The sequence below is a fragment of the Salvelinus fontinalis genome, chromosome 14 (genome assembly GCF_029448725.1).
Source record: "Salvelinus fontinalis isolate EN_2023a chromosome 14, ASM2944872v1, whole genome shotgun sequence".
NCBI lineage: Eukaryota > Metazoa > Chordata > Actinopteri > Salmoniformes > Salmonidae > Salvelinus > Salvelinus fontinalis.
In genome coordinates this window covers 41,900,633-41,925,649 of record NC_074678.1, presented here as the reverse complement: position 1 = coordinate 41,925,649, position 25,017 = coordinate 41,900,633, and the positions used below count along the sequence as shown (strand labels likewise).

Sequence of the window (25,017 nt, the reverse complement as noted above, 5' to 3'; positions counted from 1 at the left end):
CATTACCTTTATTTTGGAGGTGTTCAGAACAAGGTTAAGGGTAGAGAAAGCTAGTTGGACATTAAGAAAGCTTTGTTGTAGAGCATTTAACACAAAATCCGGGGAAGAGTCAGCTGAGTATAAGACTGTATCATCTGCGTATAAATGGATGAGAGAGCTTCCTACTGCCTTAGCTATGTTGTTGGAGCTAGGTTTGGGCCAACTATTTTGTTGGATTGTTCAGGTAACACTTGGACCGAAAAGTTGAGTAAAAAAAAGGCTGTGGAAGCAGTTACTTATTAATAATTAGTTGAAACAGCTAGATTTTATTTTACAGTGCAGCAGACAGTGGTGCTTGTTTCTCATCCTCATCTCTCTCTCAGTCCCTCTCCCCCGATTCCCCCCACCCGTCCTTCTCTCTCTGGGCTGGGAAGAGGCTTACTCAGCATGCTGTGATGTGACTGAGTCGTGATGTTTGGGACTGTGACTCCCTCAGAGTCATCCCACCAGCGTCTACGCCTGTGGGTACAGGTTCATCATTAAAATGCGTTGGCCTCACTTGCCTCAACAAGACTAGTGAACATAATAACAACACCCCGTCTTTAAGAAAATAAGGGGCATCAGGTACATTCAATCACACAACTGTGTTTTAAACAACATTGACATTTTTGTACAGTGTGCTCCCATACTTTATTGTTTGAATGTGAAGTGTGTTGCGATTTTAAATAGGCCTACACTTTTAATAAAGTTCGATTGGATTTGATACTGAAACAACACATGAATGAATAACAATACCTTTTAAGCCTACCATATACTGACTACACTGCAACTTACTGCATCGAATCTACTGATGGACTTCATGTAAGGGTTTTTTGACAAGTCTGCACACAAACTGACATCTATACTACCACATGAACAATGAGGCACTTGTATTCATGTATATTGAATGTGTAATAACTGTGTCAAAGTCCGATTCCTGGTATAGGATTGCCATTGTTTGATGATTTCCAGGTATATTATCACCTGCAGAACTGGTCATTTGCTGAAATAACTTTTGTTTATTTGTATTCAGGTGAGTTTGTAACCATGCACTGTGTTTTCCTACACTGGTTGCCAAGAGATTTTTTTCTTCTTTGAATGTTTTCTTTCTTGTCGTCAGCGGAAGGTTACACCCCTGACATATCTATACTTCATTTACTTTTTGTTAAGGTCGTAAGTCAGTTGAATATGATTTATAAGGACCTTGTCCTTAGAGTGATTAAAGTTCTTACCCTTGTTTAGACTACCGTAGAGGCACTCCCACAGAGACCCTACCAATCCCGAGAAGCGATTTAAACCTTTGCGCAAGCACATTCTTTCCGATAGTGGAGAACGAATCAGGCAGCAGGTCTTGGAAAGGAACTCGCATGTGAGGAGGAATTCCGTGGCTACCTTAAATCACATGCTGACATATCAAGAACCATACTCTCCACCCATATCCTAGACCTAGAGGGCTAGGATAAGAGGTGCCTCATCTCCCGAATTGTGCTGGTAATACAAAAGACACCGATGCGCAAACATCACACGGGCATTTTAAGACACTCAAGTGGTAAGCAAGAGGAATAGGCTACAGAGTGGTCCTTACTACAGTGAAGACTCACAGATTTGTCTGAGAATTTACTGTCACAGTGGATGCTAACACATCTTTACTGGACATACCTGTGTTTCTCAGTTTGAGAAGATTTACATGCCAAATCTGGGGAAACGTTTTTGAAAAACAAAAGCTTTAAAGTTCTCGCCACAATAATTGGTAAGTTCCATTCCAACTTTGGAATCATGTCAAACCTATAGTCATAATTCATATTTGTATAATGTGGTAAATGATGATTCTATAGTTTTAATAACTTTGACTCAAAGGGGCAATCTGCAGTTGCTACATTCATCTTTGGACTTGTAAATGAATGATATGTACACATTGATTCTTGAAGAATATAACTTATAAATGCCTCATGAGCTCAGTTCAACTGTCCTACCCCATCAGAAACCAAAATAAACACAGTAAATGTAAACAAACACTATATAGCTTCAAAACACGGTTAAAACTATAATTGTGACATGGATGGTCAGTCCTTGCGTCCAGAGCTCTGTTTATGAATTTGAGATTTGGTTATATTTCTCCAGCCCGTCACTCAGATTTTTATTGAAACAGGTGCGGGAATGGCTTTGTTCATGTTTCTTACCTCACATTTGAGGTAAGTTACCTTTGGAAATGTATAAGCAAAACCATTTTTTGTAATGTTATAAAAGGCCACCTGAGGCACGTAGACAATAACTGAAATGAATAGCCTACATTGTGTCACAGTTTGGTTTGTTTAGGCTGCATGCATCACATTTCACTGTTGTTTTGCCAACTTTTAAGAGTTTCGAAATTATAGAACTACATGTAGGCTATGCAAGATTCAATTGATATGTCAACTGATGCTACCTGCCATCTGCAGCCAATAACAGTGGTGGTTATCACTGACCTATAGGATAGCTGATGACAGCACCCATAATGTCAATATAAGCAACACAACCTGCCTCTCTTTATAGACATCAAGCGCAGTCTGTGATATGGTATCATTAGGCTACACCGACTCTCAGTCAGCTGTACCTATACTCAGAGGGTCATTACCGGTAGGCTAGCTTACTTCTACTGTCATGGGGCGGCAGGTAGCCTAGTGGTTAGATCATTGGACTAGTAACTGAAAGGTTGCAAAATCGAATCCCTGAGCTGACAATGTGAAAAAAAAAGGAACATTTGTTTTTCTGCCCCTGAACAAGGCAGTTAACCCACTGTTTCTAGGCCGTCACTGAAAATAAGAATTTGTTCTTAACTGACTTGCCTAGTTAAATAAATTACAAATTTGTTAAAAACACCTGCAACAATAGGCAATGTGTGCTTCAACATTGATGCCTTCTTGCCTTTCCTGAAAACAATAAGATTCAGATTCAGTGCTTGTGGATTCGATGTTCTAACCAGATTATAGCGCCAACAACCTGTTACAACAGGTGTGTAGACCGCCTAGGTCCTAGGGGTCAACAGAGTTGGGATTCACCTGTCAAATTCAGCCTCCCAAAGTGCCCACATTGACCACTGGAGGGCGAGCGAGTATCTGGTTTTATTCAGCGCCCTTTGTCGATATTTGCCCCACATAGAATACACATATACATATTTCTCCCTTTACTGTACATAGGTTAAGTTACAGTGGTGGCCCGTTTGAACATTTTCTCTTATGGCTCTTATGGCCATGTAGCCCAAGCCAGTGAGATTTTCCAGGAGGAAAAATGGAGAAAGCACTTCTCTGAAGTAACCAGATGTCTGTGATATTGAGCAGTTGACAAGCATAACTGTCGCCCAAGTATGGTATGTGAGTTTATGTTGCAGAAGAAAATGGTATGGGCTTTCAGAGAAGTCCATTGGAATAACATATGGATAGTGTCTAACCAGTTGGCAATGCGTAATTACCCGTAGACATACGCACGGAATATCCGGTGGATCTGAGGAGCAAACATGGGCTCTTTTTCTTGTAAAGCTGATTGTAGGGAATGCATGACGTAGGAGCCGAGCCCTGTTTGCCACCAGTGTCCATATTATTTTCTGAGAACATCTCAAAGATCTGATGCCGAACCGCACTTCCTGAAGAGAATACCCGGTTTAATGTGTTATTTGCATTCCGCGCGCGATTACCTCCTAATGGATTTGGATGCAGCATAGGTTAGAAGGAAGGAAATGACGTCAGCACTGTACTATAAATGATGACGATGACAGCCAACAGGTAAAACTTGAGATTTCGCAACATTGAATATACATAACATAGTTATAGGATATGGACAATGTGGCAACCTACATGCATTGCTGCCATTGTAGTCTGCATAACCTATAATAAAACATCATCCTACATTTAAAGTCCTACCCACATAAAGCATCTATGTAAGAATATTACATAGTTTGTTTTCATTACAGCAGCCTTTAGTTTAGGATTTGAAATTCCACCACTTATAGGGCTATATGTTGTGATTGTAATATATTATGAATGGCCTAAAATTGCCTGAGTGGGCTGGAACTATCGTATTATTGCGTGACGCTCCAAGGCCTAGCCCCCTTCAATCCGATTGGTGTTTGTGACCAAAATGGTGTGGAAGAGAAAAAACGAGACATCTGTCCTCCACGTGGGTGTGAATCTACTTTTGCCATTGGTTTAGATCAACAGCGTCCTAAAGGACTTCTCTTGTGATTGGGTAGAATGTCTGCGGACTGTAGGCGTGTTTTTGGCGTGGTGGAAGTGAGCTACTTTGTGACAATGCTCAGTGTCGATTTTTCATTGGAGCTGCAGTGGGCATGGGTGCGCAGCAGAGAGCTTTACTGTATTAATCTAATGAGGCTTTTGCATTCTGTAGGTCTTGTATTTGGCTTCAAGGCAGTTTTCAGTCCCATGCATTTAAAACAATAAGGACAGAAAGGTATAGCCTATATTGCGCATTTTCTCTCAGAAAGGCAATAGTTCTAATTGATGGCCCTTGGCATATTTCCTGTGATACTAGTATAGCTGCCTGGCATTCATCCACCTCTGTAGCATTTAAAAATCTGGAACATTTGGAGTGGAAGTTGGAACATCTCTTGAGCAAGCCGCATACACAAGAAAAGCGCAACAAAGTATTTCTCTATTAGACTCGTTCGGGGAATATTCTCATTATATAATCAGAAGAGGGGAAACTGGTTTATTCAGACTCGGTATACAGAAAGACACCAGGAGAGAGATTCTATTTCTTTCTTTTGAATGCAAGCAGTTTCACTCTCTGAAAACAAGGGACACTGCGTAAAGGGTCTGCTCTTTCTCTCCAACCCCGCTCCACTCGCCTTGTCTCCCCCCTGACCACAAGCTATCGAATGGACCAACATCCTAGCGCCCGGAGCTGCACCAGCCGCGGGGCTCCGTCTTGCGAGGCCGTCCCGAGTGAACCCTCCATGAATTTGTACATCCATTCCACAACCGGCACACGCTTCGAGCTCTCTCTTCCCCTGGAGGAGACTGTGGAAGGACTGAAGAGAAGGCTTTCTCAGAGACTCAAAGTACCAAAAGAAAGACTCACCCTTCTACATAAAGAAACGTGAGTACATCTATAAACATCAGTATATCCTACGGTCAAATGTTATGTGCATACATGATATAGTAGACTACATTTTACATACATTTGCTCTGTACAAATCACTGATTTCTATTGATGTCTATATTTTGCATTTATTTAATCTGTAACACATTGTGTAGATCAATAATGGCATAGGTGTCATATCAGCAGCACTATATTCAACCTAAGCAGCTATTGACCATTAAAGCCGGCCAGTGCGGCAAGTATCGAATTGCGCATGGGAGACGCACATTGGTCAGTCAAGGTTTGGAGCAGCATTTATGAGGGAGTCGTGGGGCACATTGCACTGCCTCGTTCAGCGTTCATTATACATACCATACCATTAATGATTAAATATATTATACAAATGATTAACAGCTGAATGAAATGCACACAGTGCATGTTTACTTTATTTATCCAGCTGCCATCTGTCTGAACATTGGATTTGGTCTTTAAAAAATACACAATTATTTAGAGGCTTTGTGTTTAGAATCGAATTGACGCTATCGTAAGGGAGCACAATTGTATTTATTCCATGGTTGGGGTTATGGTAAGATTAGATGAGGGCGAAGCACAAGGAATCTCTTTAATTCCTTCTCTTTCGTGATCTATGGTTACACCCAGCTTTATACAATCTCATCTCACACCAGGGAACGCATATGCATTGGTTTATGCTCACGTTTTATTACAAGGAACTCCCCTGGAGAAAATTGGGAGAACACGTATTTGCCATTTTGAATAGGGGAGCACTCGAGAACAATGGGGATAGTTTTAACAACGCGTTACAATCTACAATCTATCTGCACTGTAAAGCAAACTGAAACGGTAATATTAGCTGGTTTTCAATTGAGTCGGATTTTCGTGCGTTAAATGACAATGGAGGGGAGGGGAGTTGGTATGTTAAATGTGTCTTTGTACTTTCACATCAACCAGTCGCATTGTTTTTTTTTGCTTTTAAATAACAACCGTCCCATGGCTCCCGGTGTAATCGCCTCCAAATCACATCAGCCCTTAAAACCGAGAACCTTTTTTTGATTCTCTCTCCAAATACCTGACGTTAGTCGCTGCTGACTGCCTTTCTTCAGCTGGAGGTGTGACTTTTAGTTCCCACTGTACAGTGGGCTTCTCACAACGCTTCCACTAGCCGCGCGTTTTTCCCACCTCTTTTTTGACCTGATGAGGTCCTGAAAATGACCATTCTGAATGACAAATGACATGGCTATTCAGTAAATAGGCGTAGGCCTACAAGTGTTCCTAAACGCATTAGTTGTACAAGAATGCAAACATTTAAATGCAAATGAGCGCCCTATGGTTACATACCATTTCAATGTGTTGGAAAGTCTTTCCAGTAACTGTCATCAGAGAGCACACATAAACCTGTCTCCACCCGATGATGAGTAAGGCGTTGCATGAACATGGTTCTCCAATAGTGAACATGCATGGACCAAACTACGCTTTTTAGGGAAGTCAAATAGTAGGCTGTTAATTGAAAGATTTTGTACAAATGCAAACGCTTAGGTCTATTCATGTGAATAAACACACATTATTCATCATTTCAAATGGAACATGCAATGTTTATGGAGAGGTCATAAACCTCAACTATCAGATTTTGCTGTCCTCCAAGAAGTTGTCATAACCTCCTGTCCAGCATCATGAGAGAAAATAGTCCTCTCCTTCAGGCAATGGCAGCGGTGTCAAATATCCACTGTTAACAGTTGTCAAGCCCCACTACTTGAAATTGAAATAGTGTATGACAGCGGATCAATACGCCAGCTCTCCGTCAAGCAGACTTTCATACAGGTTGTTTTTCTAAATACATGTTGAAGACTCACCTAACTGTACAAAGGTTGGCGCTTCTGAAACGTGAATAGAGTAATGTCAGTTCATCAGTTAAAATGGCAGTTTGATTGTAAACTAATATGGTTATTTATTTCTCCCCCTCAGGCGTCTGAGTTCAGGAAAACTCCAGGACCTCGGGATCTCTGATGGGAGCAAGTTAACCCTTGTACCTACAGTTGAAGCAGGCTTAATGGTAAGGATAATTATACACCTCGTCTGTGTGTGTTTTGCTAAACGCCCTGGGGGGTTGTTTGGGTTCCAGATAATACGTGTTAATAGCATCAGACAGATTAATGTAGGTAATTAAGTCTGTGTTGATCTCCTCTCAGTCATCTTTGAATGCACAAGGCTCAGCCTTTCTTCTTTGTCTACTAAGGCTCACCAGTAAATCATGTTGTTTTTCTTCCTCTTTCTTTGAAGTCTCAAGCATCAAGACCAGAACAGTCAGTGATGCAAGCTTTGGAGAGTTTAACAGAAACTCAGGTAAGAACTCTCTCAAATAATGGTATTTAAGTGACCTTCATGAGAAGACCGTTCACTAGACCTGCGTTGGAGATCCTCCAATGATTACAGAAGTGCTTTGACATACCGCTGGTTTAACTTAAACAGATTGCCCCCGAAAAGAAGCAGTGTGTTTTAAAGTGCATGAGACCTGTTTGCATGTGAAGCTGGAGCAGTATAGAGAAGACCTCATATAAGACAAAGACCACTGCTACACCAGACTCTTCCCATGTGTAATCTTAGCCTCTTAAACAAGCAAGCACAAGCAAACCCCACCCACCATGGGCCTGATTGAGAGTGAAGTCACCCCCCCCCCCCCCCCCCCCCCCCCCCCCCCCTCTCATCGGTGCAAAGCCCTGACTGGCTCTCCCTTCTGGCTCTCCTCTCACCACAGAGACTCAGATAGATGTTTCCAGGAAGCCAACACAGATATACACTAAACTCATAAACAGAGATTCAACTGACAGATAGGCATTTCAATCAATATTAGCCTATAGTTCCTGGAAGCATAGAATGCATGCACGAGAACACAGTGGCCAAGAACTCGATGTACCTCTCTGGAACTGTTGAAATACAGCATGAATATGAGTCACTGGTTTGGTCTGAGTCACTGATATGATCAGTACTGAAGGTAAAGGGATAAGATCTGATCTCACCTCACCTCCTCAACCTCAGAGAGAGAGAGAGAGAGAGACAGCGATGACGTATTGTCTCAGCAGCTGACTGACTCAAGGTGTGCTGTGTCTCTGTGATGCACGTAATAGTTGCAGTAAAAATATGTCACTAATGTTAGATACGACCTCAATAAAATGGACTAGTTGCACACTTATATTTTTAGGTTTTGTGTGACATTGATGTAGCAAGTTTTCTCAAGTAACATCAAGATGATAAAGATTGAGAACATAAAGTCTTCTAGCAGGGCTGCTGGTAAAGTCAAAAACTTTAAACACATGTCAAAACCTCAGTGTGGCTTCTCTCCCGCTGATATTTTTACACTGGAAATCCTGGCGTTATTGTGTGTGTGATCTCAGCGCCTAGCCTGCCTGCGCAAAGCACAACGGTGACGACAGATGAGTGAGTGCGTTTGTGTGTGTGCGTGGGGGTTGGTTGGGCTGGAAGCAAGCCTTTATCATCATGCGTTACGACTTTGCCGGGTGGCCCACACTGACTGCTGTTTCCACTAGGCAAGGCTTTCCCATACTTCAACAGTGCCAACATTAAACAGTCTGTGCCCTGACTTTCCACAGCTCTGTATTCAAGACCTGTTGCCTTCGCCTCGCCTCTCCTCCTCTCACGGGGAAGGCAGGCAGCAGGAAAGGGCATGTACAGTAGTTAGGCCCTAGAGTCATTATGAGTCACATTGGTAGGACTTCCTTCTTCATCAAGCCTGCCTCTTGTTTCTCAAGACTTTACTGTAAGAACGTGAGATGGTGGAACTATTCATGTCTCCTGGTGAGTCATTCAATGTGCTCATATGCACAGCCAACAATGAAAGTTTAGTGAAGCAAGAAACCCGTATGAAACAGATTGAATGTGGGGTTTTTTTATCTAGGAGAATTGATTCCCACTTCATAATTCATGAGGCGGAATGGGACGATATAGATTGGGGAGAGATTACAGATACCGGGTAAGATTAGAAAATAGGAACACAAGAGCTTTCCCGTTCATTTCCTCCTCCAACTTGGAGGCTATCAAAAATCAATCAATGCACTGAGCTCTTAAATGTGTCTGATAGGTTAACAGATACCCCTACGATTCCATAAATAGCCATAGGAATAAGATGTGGTGGCTAGTTGCTTGCTGGTAACATTAGGAAAGTGGTAGGTTAAACGTCCCCCTCTGTCGCCCTCCTCCCTCCCCCCAACTATGTGTAGTCTGGTCGGGATTGGAGATCAGGTTTTGTACCAGGAAGTTCAGTGTGTTCATAGAAGCCCAGCTGATAACGGCTTCCAGTATTCTCCTGCTTCATACTGGGATTCAGAAGAGTACTCCACAACCTGCCCAGCTAGGTGGCTTCCAGGGAGAGATCTATTTCGGACTTCCGTAGAGCGAGAGGGAAAGTGTTTCATGGAAAGGGAGGACCTTTTATTTATTTATATCTCTCTCTCTCTCTCTCTCGCTCTCGCTCTCGCTCTCGCTCTCTCTCTCTCTCTCTCTCTCTCTCTCTCTCTAACAACTTGTCCACAGCCCTATCATTTGAATGTGCTGTGGTTTGCAAGTTTCGTTCTCTGCCTAATGCCTGCCCGCTGCCTCCAGTAGGCTCCTGTTATATTCAGACGGTGACAGAATAGGCTGGCCTCTATCAAGGGCACTGGCTCCCTTAATTCTTCTTCTTGGCTTTTCCAGGCGAATTTTCTCCTGACATCTAATCTGCATTAAGCCACCACCTCCTGACAGTCCATCAAGACTGGGCTGGTTTTCTCCCTCTGTCTGCCAGAGATAGGTTTAGGTTGAGCCTGAGAGAGTGTCTGTCTGTGCAGCAGGCTGTATTTAAGAGGCTTGCTTCTGTTGATGGAAGAATGAAAGCCCCCTTCGAGCTTGGACTCAGAGGGATGTAGCTACTGGTCTGTTTGTGAGAAATATGGTAGCTATCTAGGGAGAGGAAGAGGGATGCTTACCGTGGTTGAGTATAATCAGCATCGTCAACTGTTATTGAGTGATGATATCTTGGTTTGGAAAAGACAGTTTATTCATTGAACATCGTGAGTGTTTGCTCATGGGTGCTTATAGGAAACCAAGCCACTTAACCTAACCATCCCCCATGCACTGCCCTCCCCTTCCCCCACTTCTCCCTTTGTTCCACGTCTTAAAGAACAAACCCCAGTCCAGTCCACAAAACCTGCCTAGCTGACCAACCCTCCAATACAAAAACAATGACTGAGAGTCAAGCTTGAGGTTAAGGTCTCCCCGATGACTCTGTTTTCCACGTAGGCTGGAGCCAATTAAGTGAAACAGTGTTATGATGCTATGATGCCAAAATCAATGTATAGCCCAGCTGGAAGGATAGAGGGGGGATGGCAGGGAGGAGAAGATTGACATATTTTCCGGGAGTAAGAACATAGCTTGTCTTTGGGGAGGCTGTATGTTGGCCAGGTCCCTGAGGAGTACATTGTTATTTCTGCTGTACCTTTTCTCTCTTCCTTCTCTGTCTCCCAACACCCTCCTCCACCAGCCTCTGAATAAGATTCAGCATTGTCATTGTGTCTTAAAACAGATAGATCCTAATAGTGGGATTTAACATTATGTGGAGGACCACCTCTGGGTCACCCCTCTCATCATTTCCACCAGCTCCCCTCCTCCAGGGAGCTTGGTGGGCCAGGCAGGGGGGATGTGGGACGGAAAGGCAGGGAGAGGAGGGAGCCATAGGTGGCCTTGGTGAGTCACGCCGATTTGTTTTTGGCTGTTGTGGCGTGTTGTGTACAGGTTGTTCTGAGCCACGGAGGAAGGATGTTTGGAAGGACAGGCGTGACTCAAAGATGAGGAGATGAGCAGAGGGAGGGAGGGAGGGGGAGAGGATTAAAGGTCACCTCTGAGGTAGAGGAGTAGAGAAGTGTTCTGAGTGCTGGTGATGGAGCTCCGATAAGGCCTTGTCTTATCATAGGTGTAACGATGTTCGTCTGAGGAAGAAGGAGTAGACCAAGGTGCAGCGGGGTATGTGTTCATGATTTTTAATAAAGCTGAACACTAGAACAAAAAATAACAAAGCGGAACAAACGAAACAGTTCTGTCTGGTGCAGACACACAAAACAGAAAACAACTACCCACAAAACCAACATGGAAAATGGCAACCTAAATAGGCTCCCCAATCAGAGACAACAAGAAACAGCTGTCTCTGATTGGGAACCAACTCAGGCCACCATAAACCTACAAACCCCTAGACCATACAAAATCCCCATAGACAAACAAAAACCCTAGACAAGACAAAAACCCCTAGACAATTCAAAAACTAAACAAACCACCCTTGTCACACCCTGACCTAACCAAAAAAACAAAGAAAACAAATATAACTAAAGTCAGGGCGTGACAATAGGGTTATAACTACATGGTCCGTTCATACACCTACACCTTATAGTCAGATTGTCCAAGTGATTTTCTAGATAAGGTATTCTGTTCATGTGTTAGAAGTACATCATAAACTGTGTGTGTGTGTGGTGCGTATGTTTGTCTGTGCCTGTGTGCCTAGCACTCTGCTCAAAGCAACTGGTCAATATGTTTCTTTTTCCAGACCCCTGCTCTATACCCACCTCATCAAGATGGTAGTTAATCAGCCAGTCAGACACTACTGGAAATCATTGTTCTTTAATTGTATTGAGGATTTGGGAGTGGAAAGAATTGAAAAATTACTGACTTGCCATGTCAATATGAGAGCATCTCCCCATCTATAAAACCAGCCTGCTGTCTCCCTGCATCAAATCAAAGCTTTTTGTATATAGGCAGGAGTCTTGCCTTCTCGTAAATGAAGGCTACAGAAATAAATAATTTCGGAGCAGAATGTGTAAATGGAATTGTATATTATAAGACTGAAAGACAACAGTGAATAGAGGGACTATTTGTTTCCGTGACCTATAAATCCTAGCCTGGGAGCGCATTAAGCTGGTCGAGTGTTTCTGCACCTTTGTCATCTCTTTCTGATACAGACGGGCACATACAGGAGGGGTGCCAAGGTGTGTTTGAGAAACGGGGGAGATGGATTTGCTGATATTTTCTTTGTCCTGTTGTTTCTGTGTGTGTGTGTGTTTTGTATTTGAGAGAGAGTGACAAAGATTGTGTGAGTGCGTGTGTGTATTGTGTCGTGCCCGTCATTGTTCTTCATCCGCTGGCCGCCTTTGTGCTTCAAGTGCCCCTGCAGCATGGTGATCGTGACTGACTGGGCTAGCGTGGGGGAGGCGGTGGAAGCCAGGAATATCACAACAGATAGAAAAATAGCCCAATGTCAAATGTAGGTAATTAGCACAACACAACTGTACAGGAGGTGTTGGGTGGGTTTCGTTTTCTCACCACCGTTCAAAGGCATCAGGCCTGCGGACTATGTTATGACCGGCCCCCTGATGTACCCATTCTAAATTCGATGGGTTGAGACCAGTTGGAACAAGTGTAATTGTAATGTTCATTTGCTATGATGGCATCACATATAGCTCCCGTTTTGTACTCCCTCTGTGTAAATAGTACACACAAACTCTACCGGCTACCGCATCTCAGCGCTGCCGAATAATAATGAATGGGCATCTACTCCAAATGTTGTGTCCTGTTGTAGAGCATGTGGTTAAGCCTGGCCCTCGTTCTCTCTCCCCCGCCCCCCTTATCGCAGAGACTAGTCAGAACGTATTCATTCAGTTGGAATCAAAGACCTTGTGCATTGTTGTTGCACCATCTTTGATTGCCTAGAGAATGGAGAGAGTGGATGAGAGAGGGATGCACCCGTGATAGCAGCAGGAGATGTAATACGTCAAGGCGAGCGAATAGACTGGATTGCTTTGCCTATGTTGCCTTAGAACCTTCAAAGCCATTGTGCTTGGCTGGAAGCAGAGGTAATGTAGAGGGCCAGAGGGATGGAGGGATGGGGGGGGTGGGGGGGGGGGGGGGGGGGGTGGAGTGTTGGAACCAGGAACCTTATCATTATGAACTTTGCCATTCTGTCTCTTTTTTTCCACCTAGCTGGTCAAATTCGCTGATAGCCAGCTGGCTCACTGTTTCTCATTCACCCTCTTCGCTTTATGTTTCCTATCGGGCACTATTACAGACGGCTATCTCTCCAATGAAGGGTCCTTTGAAGACGGGGCCTGCTTTTTAGGATTTGTGGCATGATTGATTTTTTTCTCCTCTTTTGAGAATCGTGTTATTGCATCTTTACCCAGTGCCTGTCTGCACAAGGAGCGTATCAATAGTTTCCCGGTGCGATCAAAACATTTGGGTCGATAGGCAGGTTAATAAGGTGGTTTCTGACCTCCTCTTCCCCCCCTTCACCTATCTGTTTGATAGGTTGACCAGGAGCTACTCAGCCGTAATGCAGCTGAAGGAGAAGGGCGATTCTTTCGCTTGAACCCTTCTACAGATCCCTATCCTCTCTGGGCTCTGACGCAAATGCTGCTCAGTTGTTCATGAATGTCAGCTCAGTCCTGTTCCCAGCTCCCTCTCTCTCTCCCTCCCTCCTTTCATCCGTCTCTCCTACTCTCTCTCAGTATGCTTAGTGTGCAAAGGAAGAACGCCTGCAAATGAGTTCCTTGAACCACAGGGACCCCAATAAATAAAACTGTCAACTGCAGAGTTGGAGAAAAAAAGAGAAAAGGAGGCAGAGTCACACTCTCACTGAATATTTCATCACCATCCACCAGCATCTCCTCTCTGACACCCTACCCCATCCCCCATTCTCTACATCCTCTCTTTCTCCCTCATCCCTCCATCCATCCTCTCTCCCTCCTCCCCGGTCCCGCTTATCATATCCTCCTGTCACTGCATAGCAACCGAAGCCTGCTGCTACAACTACACAAAATGACACCCCAACAACAAAAACAAAATGGCAGATGGAGGTCAGGTTGATCTGAACAGAGCCAGGTGTCTCTGTATCTTCTTAAACACCCAGTTAACAGATAGGCTATCATTGACTTATCACGGCACTGTCTACGAAATATACCGTTCAAGACGACGCTTTTGTCAGACAAACGCACGCTTTGTTCTAATGGTTTGTCCTCGCTCTTCGCTTCCACATACCACTCTCGCTGAGTCAGGATGATAGGAACAATGAAAAGGCCATGCCTGTCTGTCTAAACGTAACTCAGGCTCACTGCCATCCCCCACTACTGGAGTGGCTGTCTTCCTAGGGCTTTGGAATTTGTAAAGACACCAAGGACGAAGGAAGGTGGAGGTTGAAGACTTAAAGACTCCGATGGAGGCTCTTTGTCTGCTTAGTTATTTTTCTTGTCCCTGACATCAACCTCACACAGACTTGTCTCGAGAGAACAGAAAGGCGTGTACGGACAGGGATGTGCCGTAACCACTGAGGTTTTCTAGGTAGTGAAACTCTATCTGAGCTGTCTTTACGTTATGGTTTCAACAGCCTATATGTACCACCTGGCTGTAGCTGTTAGTGTTATCTCCTATCTCTTAGGAGACTGACCTATTTCAGGTGTTCCAGTTCACAGCCCGTGGCTCCACCCCCAGCTCCACCCCTGGCTCCACCCCCGGCTCCTAACTGCAGCCTGTCCCATCTCCCATCCTGTCCTCCCCTTTCAATCTGACACGGAGGGCAGAATGACTAATCAGACCCAGGCTGAAATTCTGAGCCCGGGGGCTTATTTGGGTTCCTTACTTATTTCTGGAGGGGAAAATAAGGCAGGGACCACAAAGACCTGAGAGTGAGAGGTTTAAAGGGCAGGCTGAGAGTTCTGTAGCTCCTTCCATTGCTTAGGTTGCTTAATGCATTTGTTTATGTGGGCTTGTGGCCTTTTTCATTTTGATCTAATGGGAACATTGTGGTGGGCGGTTGGCGGTGTGTGTGTAAGCAGATGGTTAAAGAGGGGAGGTCTCCACACACACGGTGTTACGTGTGTGAAACACAGGCTGGGTCATGGGGTTTAGGTGAGAACTTCAGAATTGGCTTTATGAGTCAACCAGTGAGACACCAGGGCCAGGAGTGACACATGTACAGAGGGAGTGAGGGAGTGAGGGATGGAGAAAAACAGAGAGACTGAACAGGAGAGGGGAGTTTTGCGTATCTGATTTGAGGTTTGCCATGCAGCGTTGGGAGCTCGGTATGAACGCATCATCAATCTAATTTTGGTGTGTTTTTTAATAATCCACACTAGTCTTTAAGTGGAGATGTAATGCCTCTCTCTCCCTCCTCTCTCTCTCCCTCCTCTCTCTCTCTCCCTCCTCTCTCTCTTTCCCTCCTCTCTCTCTCTCCCTCCTCTCTCTCTCAACGCAGCCACGCTGATGTGTCATCCCCCCATACACACTGCCATCTCTTCGCTCTACCCCCCCTAATCAAACACAGCTCTGTGACTCCCTCAAGGCCTTTGGCTTTGTGTGTGTGTGTGTGTGTTTTGTTCTCTTTTGTGTGTGTGACAGGGTTTTGCAAACTGCCTAGTCATTCTCCTGACAGCTGTCAGTGAGGGACACAATCAACTACCCCTCCTTCCGTTCGATCCCGCGCTCCTCTCTTCCCTCTCTCTTTTCGCCTGTCCCCCTTGGTTGACTAACAGGTGACCTTTGTGTGAGGAGTTTCCTAAAACCGTCTCACCTCTGTCTTTGTCCTCTGCTTTCCCGTGCCTGCCCTTGCCAAGAACAGCACCACTATGGTTCAGTGCTTGTATTTATTTTAGTCGTCATCAACATCATCGACAGTCACTGTGTTAACATGGTGTTAACATGATTAGGATTTGTGAATAATCTTGGGTTCATATTCCTATGCCAGTTCAATAGTCGTTTTGCTTAATTGTGAGATGCTGAGACAAAGAGGTGTTGTGTTGGGTGACATCCCCCCACCCCCTTCGTCCTCCCTCCTCCCCCCTCCCTCGCTCCTCTCCTCCAATGTGTGTCAATACCAACGTGTAAAGGTCACCGTGGCTGCAGAGAGCCGGCGGTCGATGGAAAAATAAATAAGCAAAAGAAAAAGGGGGACATGATGGAGGGCAGAGCCTGGTGATTCAGAAGGTTAAAAACAGGTCAGCACACACAAGCACACCCCAAAGGCTTATGGGTCTGGAGGGAGCACTCTCTCTGTTCTCTGTGCTCTGTCCTCTGTCTCTCCTCTCTCTCGCTCTCTCCCTCCCTCCCTCTTTCTCTTAGGAATGCACACAGGGTGTTGAAGTTTTTCCGAACTTAAGTGTCACATTGTCCTAATAGCCTCTTGTACTCCTGTTTCTATCTGGGAGAACCTAAGACGTCATTACCTCAGTGTACTGAGTGGCGAGTGGAGCTCTCTGACCCGTCAATGCTCTCCCTTCACCACCACCACAACCCTCCATGAGTGGCCAGAGCAGTAGCAAGGCCCTGGGCGTGGGAGGGTGAGACACCAGGGAGATTGTTGGAGCAGTGTGGGACTAATGTGTCCTCCAGGCCAAGTGGTGACACGTCTCTCTGTGGTGTGTGTCCTGGAGTGAGTGGGTCAGTGCCTCCTTGCTTGGCCCCGGGGCCCGTTCTCGGCAATCCTAAAATGGGCAGCCCTTCCAGATCCGCCGTGGACCCCCGAACAATCGGGTATTATGAGCTGCGGGGCGGGTGGGTCTGACTTCCTCTATCGAAGGTCTGAATTTTCAGGCCCGGGGCCAGACGGAAGGGTGGCCTTTGTATGTCTGGTGAATGGTAATGATGTTCAGACTCTGGATTATAGGGATAGTTGGAACAGGAGTGTGTGTGTTGGGGGGGGGGGGGGCATGCGTGTGTGTGTGTGTATCTGCGTCCGTCCATGTGTGTTTTCCAAAGGCTCCCTTCATCCACCCAGCAAATGTAAATAGCCTAGTGTTTCAGTGTTCAGGGCAGTGATTGATTACAGGATGGGATAGTGTGTTGTATCTGCTTCACCAGCCTCTCTGAGGGGGAAATTCAATGCAGCTCAATGTACTGTTATGTCTCTCTGTTCTCATATCCATACATGTGCTTTTGTTAAACTCATTAACAAAGCCCCAAGCCTGGAAAACAATGATAAAGAGCTAACAGACCTTCTCTTTTGTCAGTTGGTGTGCACATGTATGAGGTATACTGGTATATATTTAGTTAGTATGCATTTAATGTACTGTACTTTGCATTAGCATTCGATGAATAATGTTTTTGCTGTTTGTGAACTAGGTGACTCAACTCTCTTCTCTTCCTCCTGTCTCCAGGTCAGTGACTTCCTGTCTGGCCGCTCTCCTCTGACCCTGGCGCTGCGAGTGGGTGATCACATGATGTTCGTTCAACTGCAGTTGGCAGCCCAGCAGTCTGGAGGGCAGCAGTTACAGCACAGGCACCTCATTGCCCGTGGGGGTGCAGAGGGCACCATGGGACAGTCCACAGAAGCATCTGGAGGGTCCACCAGCGGGCATCACCCCCGCGTCCCCACCCCCCACCACCACCACCCCCATCCACATCCCCACCCCCAATCCCAATCCCACTCCCATCCTCACCCCCACCTGTCCCGGCCCCATCCAGTGCCCCCTCCCTCCACCAGCTCAGCAGCTTTCCCCCCTGCCCCCTCACACCAGCCCTCTCCTCCCATGTACCCCTCCTCCTCTTCCCTCTCTTCAAGTCACTGCAACACCCCTCCTGCTCCTCGTCCCTCCCAGCTGCCCGGCAGTATGTTTAGTCGCTCCCACCAGCCCTTCCCGGGACGACCCAGCCCCAGCCCTGGCTCCGCCCCCCAAAGCACCCCCACTGCAGTCCCCTGCCCTGAGGTAAGGCCCTTACTTACCAATCAACCTACTACTGCTTTCTTAATGCTGTATTACTCACAGCGTACCACGGTTACACAAAGGAGGGCCAGAACACAGCAGGAAAGATGAAAGGATGAAAGATAGAAATGGAAGGAAGAGAGAAAGAAGTTAATGAGTTAGTCTGCGTAGGTTGTTGTTTTGTTGATCATCAGCCCCCTCGCTGGTAAGCAGGCCTCTCTCACTGCAGACTGGAGCTAGGCTATCTATCGGTCTTTTAATGGCAGACTGGAGCTAGGCTATCTATCTGTCTTTTAATGGCAGCCTGGAGCTAGGCTATCTATCTGTCTTTTAATGGCAGCCTGGAGCTAGGCTATCTATCTGTCTTTTAATGGCAGCCTGGAGCTAGGCTATCTATCTGTCTTTTAATGGTAGACTGGCGCTAGGCTATCTATCTGTCTTTTAATGGCAGACTGGAGCTAGGCTATCTATCTGTCTTTTAATGGCAGCCTGGATCTAGGCTATCTATCTGTCTTTTAATGGCAGCCTGGAGCTAGGCGATCTATCTGTCTGTCTTTTAATGGCAGACTGGAGCTAGCCTATCTATCTGTCTTTTAATGGCAGACTGGAGCTAGGCTATCTATCTGTCTTTTAATGGCAGACTGGAGCTAGGCTATCTATCTGTCTTTTAATGGCAGCCTGGATCTAGGCGATCTATCTGTCTTTTAATGGCAGACTGGAGCTAGGCTATCTATCTGTCTTTTAATGGCAGACTGGAGCTAGGCTATCTATCTGTCTTTTAATGGCAGCCTGGAGCTAGGCTATCTATCTGTCTTTTAATGGCAGACTGGAGCTAGGCTATCTATCTGTCTTTTAATGGCAGCCTGGAGCTAGGCTATCTATCTGTCTTTTAATGGCAGACTGGAACTAGGCTATCTATCTGTCTTTTAATGGCAGACTGGAGCTAGGCTATCTATCTGTCTTTTAATGGCAGCCTGGAGCTAGGCGATCTATCTGTCTTTTAATGGCAGCCTGGAGCTAGGCGATCTATCTGTCTTTTAATGGCAGCCTGGAGCTAGGCTATCTATCTGTCTTTTAATGGCAGCCTGGAGCTAGGCGATCTATCTGTCTTTTAATGGCAGCCTGGAGCTAGGCTATCTATCTGTCTTTTAATGGCAGCCTGGAGCTAGGCTATCTATCTGTCTTTTAATGGCAGCCTGGAGCTAGGCTATCTATCTGTCTTTTAATGGCAGACTGGAGCTAGGCTATCTATCTGTCTTTTAATGGCAGCCTGGAGCTAGGCTATCTATCTGTCTTTTAATGGCAGACTGGAACTAGGCTATCTATCTGTCTTTTAATGGCAGACTGGAGCTAGGCGATCTATCTGTCTTTTAATGGCAGCCTGGAGCTAGGCTATCTGTCTGTCTTTTAATGGCAGTTGATTTCCACCAACTTGGTTTGTTTTTTTCTTCAATCTCTCTTCGCCTGAATTCAACTCTCTAAGTTTTCAGAAACAAAACCAGATGCGGGTTAGTGTAGTTTAGTTTTAGATGCCACATAGAACAGTGAATAAAGGAAACGGTCATTTTTCTTCTTCACTCTGAAATGTCTCCCTTCCTCTCCCTCTTAGCTCTTCCTCATCCTCCTCCTCCTCCTGTGGGTTAGACTTTCACTTTCACAGTTTTACTTTCACAGAGTTCACAGAGCAGAGAAAGGGCAAATAAAAGATCAGGGATGGGGTCTGATGCCAGGGAGAGTAACAGGAGCTCTCAGGACACAGCTCAGGTTTATTCAGCGCATAATGTGTCCCTATACGTGGACCATCATGGTAAATATTAGCGTCCATGTTACGACATGGCTGTTACGACATGGCTGTTACGATATGGCTGTTACGATATGGCTGTTACGGCATGGCTGTTACGACATGGCTGTTACGGCATGGCTGTTACGACATGGCTGTTACGGCATGGCTGTTACGACATGGCTGTTACGGCATGGCTGTTACGACATGGCTGTTACGGCATGGCTGTTACGGCATGGCTGTTACGAGTTTCAAGTCACTGCGAGTTTCAAGTCATCATCTCAATAACATAAACTGTGGTAAACTTTTCTATTTCAGTGTTTTATATGACCCCGTATTACATACATACATCTTATGGACATAATTTAACTAATCACAATTGCTGTCGAGTGAATTTATATTTATTATCACTCACTGAAGGCAAAGTGTTGGTGTGTTGAAGGTTTGTCTCTAATGTCAGACTGTCTCCTCTCCTCCACAGGCTAACTGCAGTGCTAAGAGCCCCAGTAACGGCACCAGTGCTTCAGCACGCTCCTCTTCCTCCTCCTCCTCCTCCCGCAAACCAGGTGCCATTATTGAAAGCTTCGTCAACCACGCTCCTGGGGTCTTCTCAGGGACTTTTTCAGGTGAGTGAGGCCTAATAGCATTACACTAAGACTAAGGCACTAACTTCCAGACTATGGCTTAACACTCTCAGTGGCGCAGATTACTACTGTGTCTTACTAGGCTTGGTCTGGGGATGTTACATGTGGTTAGACTGGAGCTGGGGGGCGTTGTAACACTCTCTTCATCTCTCTCTCTCTCTCTCTCTCTCTCTCTCTCTCTCTCTCTCTCTCTCTCTCTCCTCTCTCTCTCTCTCTCTCTCTCTCTCTCTCCTCCTCTCTCTCTCCTCTCTCTCTCTCTCTCTCTCTCTCTCTCTCTCTCTCTCTCTCTCTCTCCCCCCCCTCCCTCCTTCCCTCCCTCAGGCACTTTGCATCCTAACTGCCAGGATGGCACCGGGCGGCCCAGGCGAGACATCGGCACCATCTTGCAGATCCTCAACGACCTCCTGAGTGCCACGCGCCACTACCAGGGCGTGCCCCCCTCCCTCACCCAGCTCCGCTACCAGACGCAGTGTGGCTCGCCCTCGCCTGCCTCCCCATCGCCTTCACCCCCTCCCTCACCCCCAGCCACCACCGCTGGCATTGCCGGCATCTCTGCCAAAGCTACCTCGGTGCCTGCCAGCAGCCCCATCTCACCCCCCCTCCACCCGCTGGTGCAGTGTCAGAGCCAGATCCGCATGTGCAAGCCCCCTGGTGAGTCGTGATATCCACTCACACACACACACACGCACACACACACACACACACGCACGCACGCACGCACGCACGCACGCACGCACGCACGCACGCACGCACGCACGCACACACACACACACACACACACACACACACACACACACACACACACACACACACACACACACACACACACACACACACACACACACAGGCCCTTCACTGTATTCAAGCCCCTGTGCAGCAGAGCAACAGATGTTGCTGCAGTTGTTGTTGTTGTGGATGAGAGTGATTGAAACGACTGTCGTCAAGAGCTTGAATTTAGATGAGCTGCTGGTCTATTGTAGAGCCCATAAGAGGATTCATAAGCAACTTTGTTTCTGCCGTTGTGTTTCTATTCAAATACTGTTTAACTGTTTAACAAATACTGTTTGGGGCGGCAGGTAGCCTAGTGGTTAGAGCGTTGGACTAGTAACTGAAAGGTTGCTAGATTGAATCCCCGAGCTGACAAGGTAAAAAGCTGTCGTTCTGCCCCTGAACAAGGTAGTTAACCCACTGTTCCTAGGCCGTCATTATAAACAAGAATTTGTTCTTAACTGACTTGCCCATTAAAATAAAGGTTAAAAAAATAAAATAAACGTATTATCCCCACATTTATTGCCGGACCCGAAAAGATAATATCCTTGCTCAAAAGGAAAGAGAAAGAAAGGGAATACAGAGGTTGGAAGGGTGGAGGAGAGGAGTATGAGGGGGAGGAGAGGAGTATGAGGGGGAGGGGGAGGAGAGGAGTATGAGGGGGAGGAGAGGAGTATGAGGTGGAGGAGAGGAGTATGAGGGGGAGGAGAGGAGTATGAGGAGGAGGAGAGGAGTATGAGGGGGAGGAGAGGAGTATGAAGGGGAGGAGAGGAGAGGAGTATGAGGGGGAGGAGAGGAGTATGAGGGGGAGGAGAGGAGTATGAGGGGGAGGAGAGGAGTATGAGGTGGAGGAGAGGAGTATGAGGTGGAGGAGAGGAGTATGAGGGGGAGGAGATGAGTATGGGGGGGATAAGAGGAGTATGAGGGGGAGGAGAGGAGTATGAGGGGGAGGAGAGGAGTATGAAGGGGAGGAGAGGAGAGGAGTATGAGGAGGAGGAGAGGAGTATGAGGGGGAGGAGAGGAGTATGAGGGGGAAGAGAGGAGTATGAGGTGGAGGAGAGGATTATGAGGTGGAGGAGAGGAGTATGGGGGATAAGAGGAGTATGAGGGGGAGGAGAGGAGTATGAGGTGGAGGAGAGGAGTATGGGGGGGATAAGAGGAGTATGAGGGGGAGGAGAGGAGTATGAGGGGGAGGAGAGGAGTATGAGGGGGAGAATTGGGGTCCTCCATGGGAATGCAGCAGCTCTTCTCTAGGCTTGTTCCATAAGGCTCAGATTGTCAGGCAGACGCAGCATCAGCAGAAGCAGCAGAAGTGACTTGTCTTTGTCTCTGTGCTGAGGGGATAGGTTTACCCCTCGGAGGGCTGGACTGGGGATTACTGCCCATCCACACAGAGGCTAGGACAGATCCTCACCACTGATAACATTCACACGCGTGTGTCAGGTAGTCTTTGTGCGGAAACACATTGTCCCCACTCTGCTTTTTTAAACCTTGCCAGAGGAAATTTAACTTTTCTTCCATGAGCTGCTCTTGTTGCATGTTGAATAGAGTTGGATAGTGGTGGAGGATCTCTGAATGGCCCTGATTAAAGTTTTATGTGGCCTCTTTGTTTGAAATAAAAACATGAATCCCATTGTCCATGGTAGACAAAGACTGATATCAGCCCATGTATTGTAACTTGGCATTGACATAGAATGGAGCACTTCATCGAAGCATGGACCAAAAGTTCACCCAACGTCCAGGGGATCCAGTGAGCCCTTTTAAAATAAGTTCTGCACAGTTGAAATAATAAGAGCTTATTTTCTTAACCCAGGAAGCCCCTTTCCCCCGTCCCTCCCCCCTCCCATTCCTCCACTCAGCCGTCATCCCCTGCTTTTTTTCTCTCTTTCTTTGTCCCATTCTCCCCGTCTCTCCCGTCAATGGACCGTCCCACTGCTTCCTCCGTCGCTGTCCAAAAGTAGCCTCATCTGTAATAGCCATCTCTCTCTGGTCTCTTCCAAGCCTGTTCGCCATCAATGGTCGCCTGTGTCCACTCAGACTTTAAATAGATAGATTTATTCAGAAATGTGAGCGCTGAAAGAATGTCCATTGTGTTCTGAGCGCAGCGGGAGGATGAAAAAACAACATACACACTAAGCCTCCATTCATAACATTGTTTTTATATCCGGCCGTCAGCTAACTGCCCACAGATTCATTTGTGCCGTCACTGGAAAAACAGAAAGGCAAAAGAAATGCCTTTGGAGTCAGACCGGCAACCGGCCGAACTTCCTTACCAATTCATGTTGGGGCTTTTCTGTATGGACGGAAGCTGTCTGTCTGGTTGGCTGGCTGTGTGACTGTGGAATGCTTGGTGAGGAACATTTTAGAAGGCAGGTGACTAAGTGTTCCGGTAAAACCCTGAGACGACGTTCTTATCAGCCGACACCTGGTGAAAGACTTGACAGCTTAACTCTTTGCAGAAGCCCGCTTCCATTGGCCTACAGGAATAACCTATGCTTACTGCTTAGTGCCTTCCCAGTCTGCTGTCTGTGTTACATTACCTCAGGTTGAGACAGCCTCATGAAAATGTCACATAGCTCTGCTATCTCCGGAGAGCCTTTACCCTTTCCACTGCAAGTTCATGTGGAGAGAGGGGAGGAGAAGGTAGGAGGCGGCGGTGAATAAAGAGCATTCGAGCCATCCGGAGATAGCAGGACAAGTCAGCCTAGTGAGCTAGCTAGATTAGTTTGGTTTTGATTGTGATGTGGCAGCGTGGCTGGTTGTGTTGGTGGTGGTGACTGCTGAGTGCAGAGCTTTGTTAGGCCCAGGGGCCAATGCCTTTTTGTCTGAGGGCAGGGCTTAAGAAGGGGGTGTTCGGCTAATTGTTAGCTGAATTCCTTTGCTCAGTGGGACCCCCCCCCCCCCAGGGAACCAGGCTGCGCCATTGTAGGGCTGAGCGAGTGAGAGGGAGAGAAGGAAAGAGAAAAATTGTGAGGAAAAGAGGGAGTGAGAGAGCTCTCTATGCCTTAGGATTAGACCTAGCTTTAAGACCCACTCCCACTGCAGCTGCTTGGTTCAACAGAGAGGACGAAAATGAACAAAATGAGTCCTGAAAGAAGGAAAGGAGGGGGAGATATCCTCTCCTCCCCCTCCTGTCTCTTCCTCCCTCCGATCTACTCAGTATCTGTCAGGTCGGGTTAGTCTAGTTCAGGCTCTGGCTGCGGGAGGCAGGGTGGGGCTGTGTGTGCACAGAGAGAAAGAGAGAGAGGAGAGAAAGAGTGAGAGAGAGAAGGAGAGAAAGCGGGATTGGGTGGGAATGGCTAAATTCCTCTCCCAGCTTGTTTAATCCAGCCCAGAGCGAATTACCTTTGCGGTGGGTGCATTCTACTGGAAGACTAATTTGTGTTAAAATGTTAACGCTCTTTAGTCTGCCACTGCGTCGCGTTAGAGTTGTCAACATGGCTAATTCTGAACACCTAACTCTGTTCTAATGTGGTAGCCCTTCATATGGTCCTCCCCCTTAACCTCTGTCTCAGTCCTCACTTCGTCTCGGGACTATGTCTCTTCTCGTCATTTCTGACCTGTGTGTGTCAGATTCAGTCTGACAGGTGTCCTGAGCCCTCGCCCTGCTCTCCCTGTCTGTCGTGCTTCAGCCGTGGTTGATCCACCAGGCTAGGACACCAGGCTAGGACAACAGGCCAGGACAGCAGGCCACTGTACATAATTCATCACCCGCCTGTCAGCAAGCATGTAAGCAGCCACCCGGCGGCCAATGACACACACACTGCTGAGCAACAGTAACCGAGCCATCTAACCCCCAGCCTATCTGTCTCGACCTATAGCAACGACAGCCAACCAACCGCGTCAGGTGCCCTTTCATTGTCGAATGACAAGAGAGAGAGAGAGCGGGGGGGAAGGAAGAGAAAATGCAAATTGCGTCTAAAAGTCATTTAAGACCTCATTCCCCTGCAGGGTTGTCGATGCCCTTTCAACGCCTGTCAAAACGGGTCAAAAA

At 46.6% G+C, this 25,017-nt stretch overlaps 1 protein-coding gene across 2 annotated transcripts; it reads left to right on the top strand.

The window, feature by feature from the left end:
• Positions 1-1,482: 1,482 nt before the first annotated feature.
• On the top strand, positions 1,483-20,910 carry midn (midnolin; the record flags this gene model as incomplete). Of its 2 annotated transcripts, XM_055861845.1 has the most annotated exon segments (8): positions 1,483-1,567; positions 1,691-1,768; positions 4,882-5,109; positions 7,072-7,159; positions 7,387-7,449; positions 17,286-17,834; positions 20,093-20,237; positions 20,577-20,910. In XM_055861845.1, coding segments are annotated over 6 exon segments (1,400 nt in total), but the record flags the coding sequence as incomplete, so codon positions are not given.
• Positions 20,911-25,017: the final 4,107 nt, after the last annotated feature.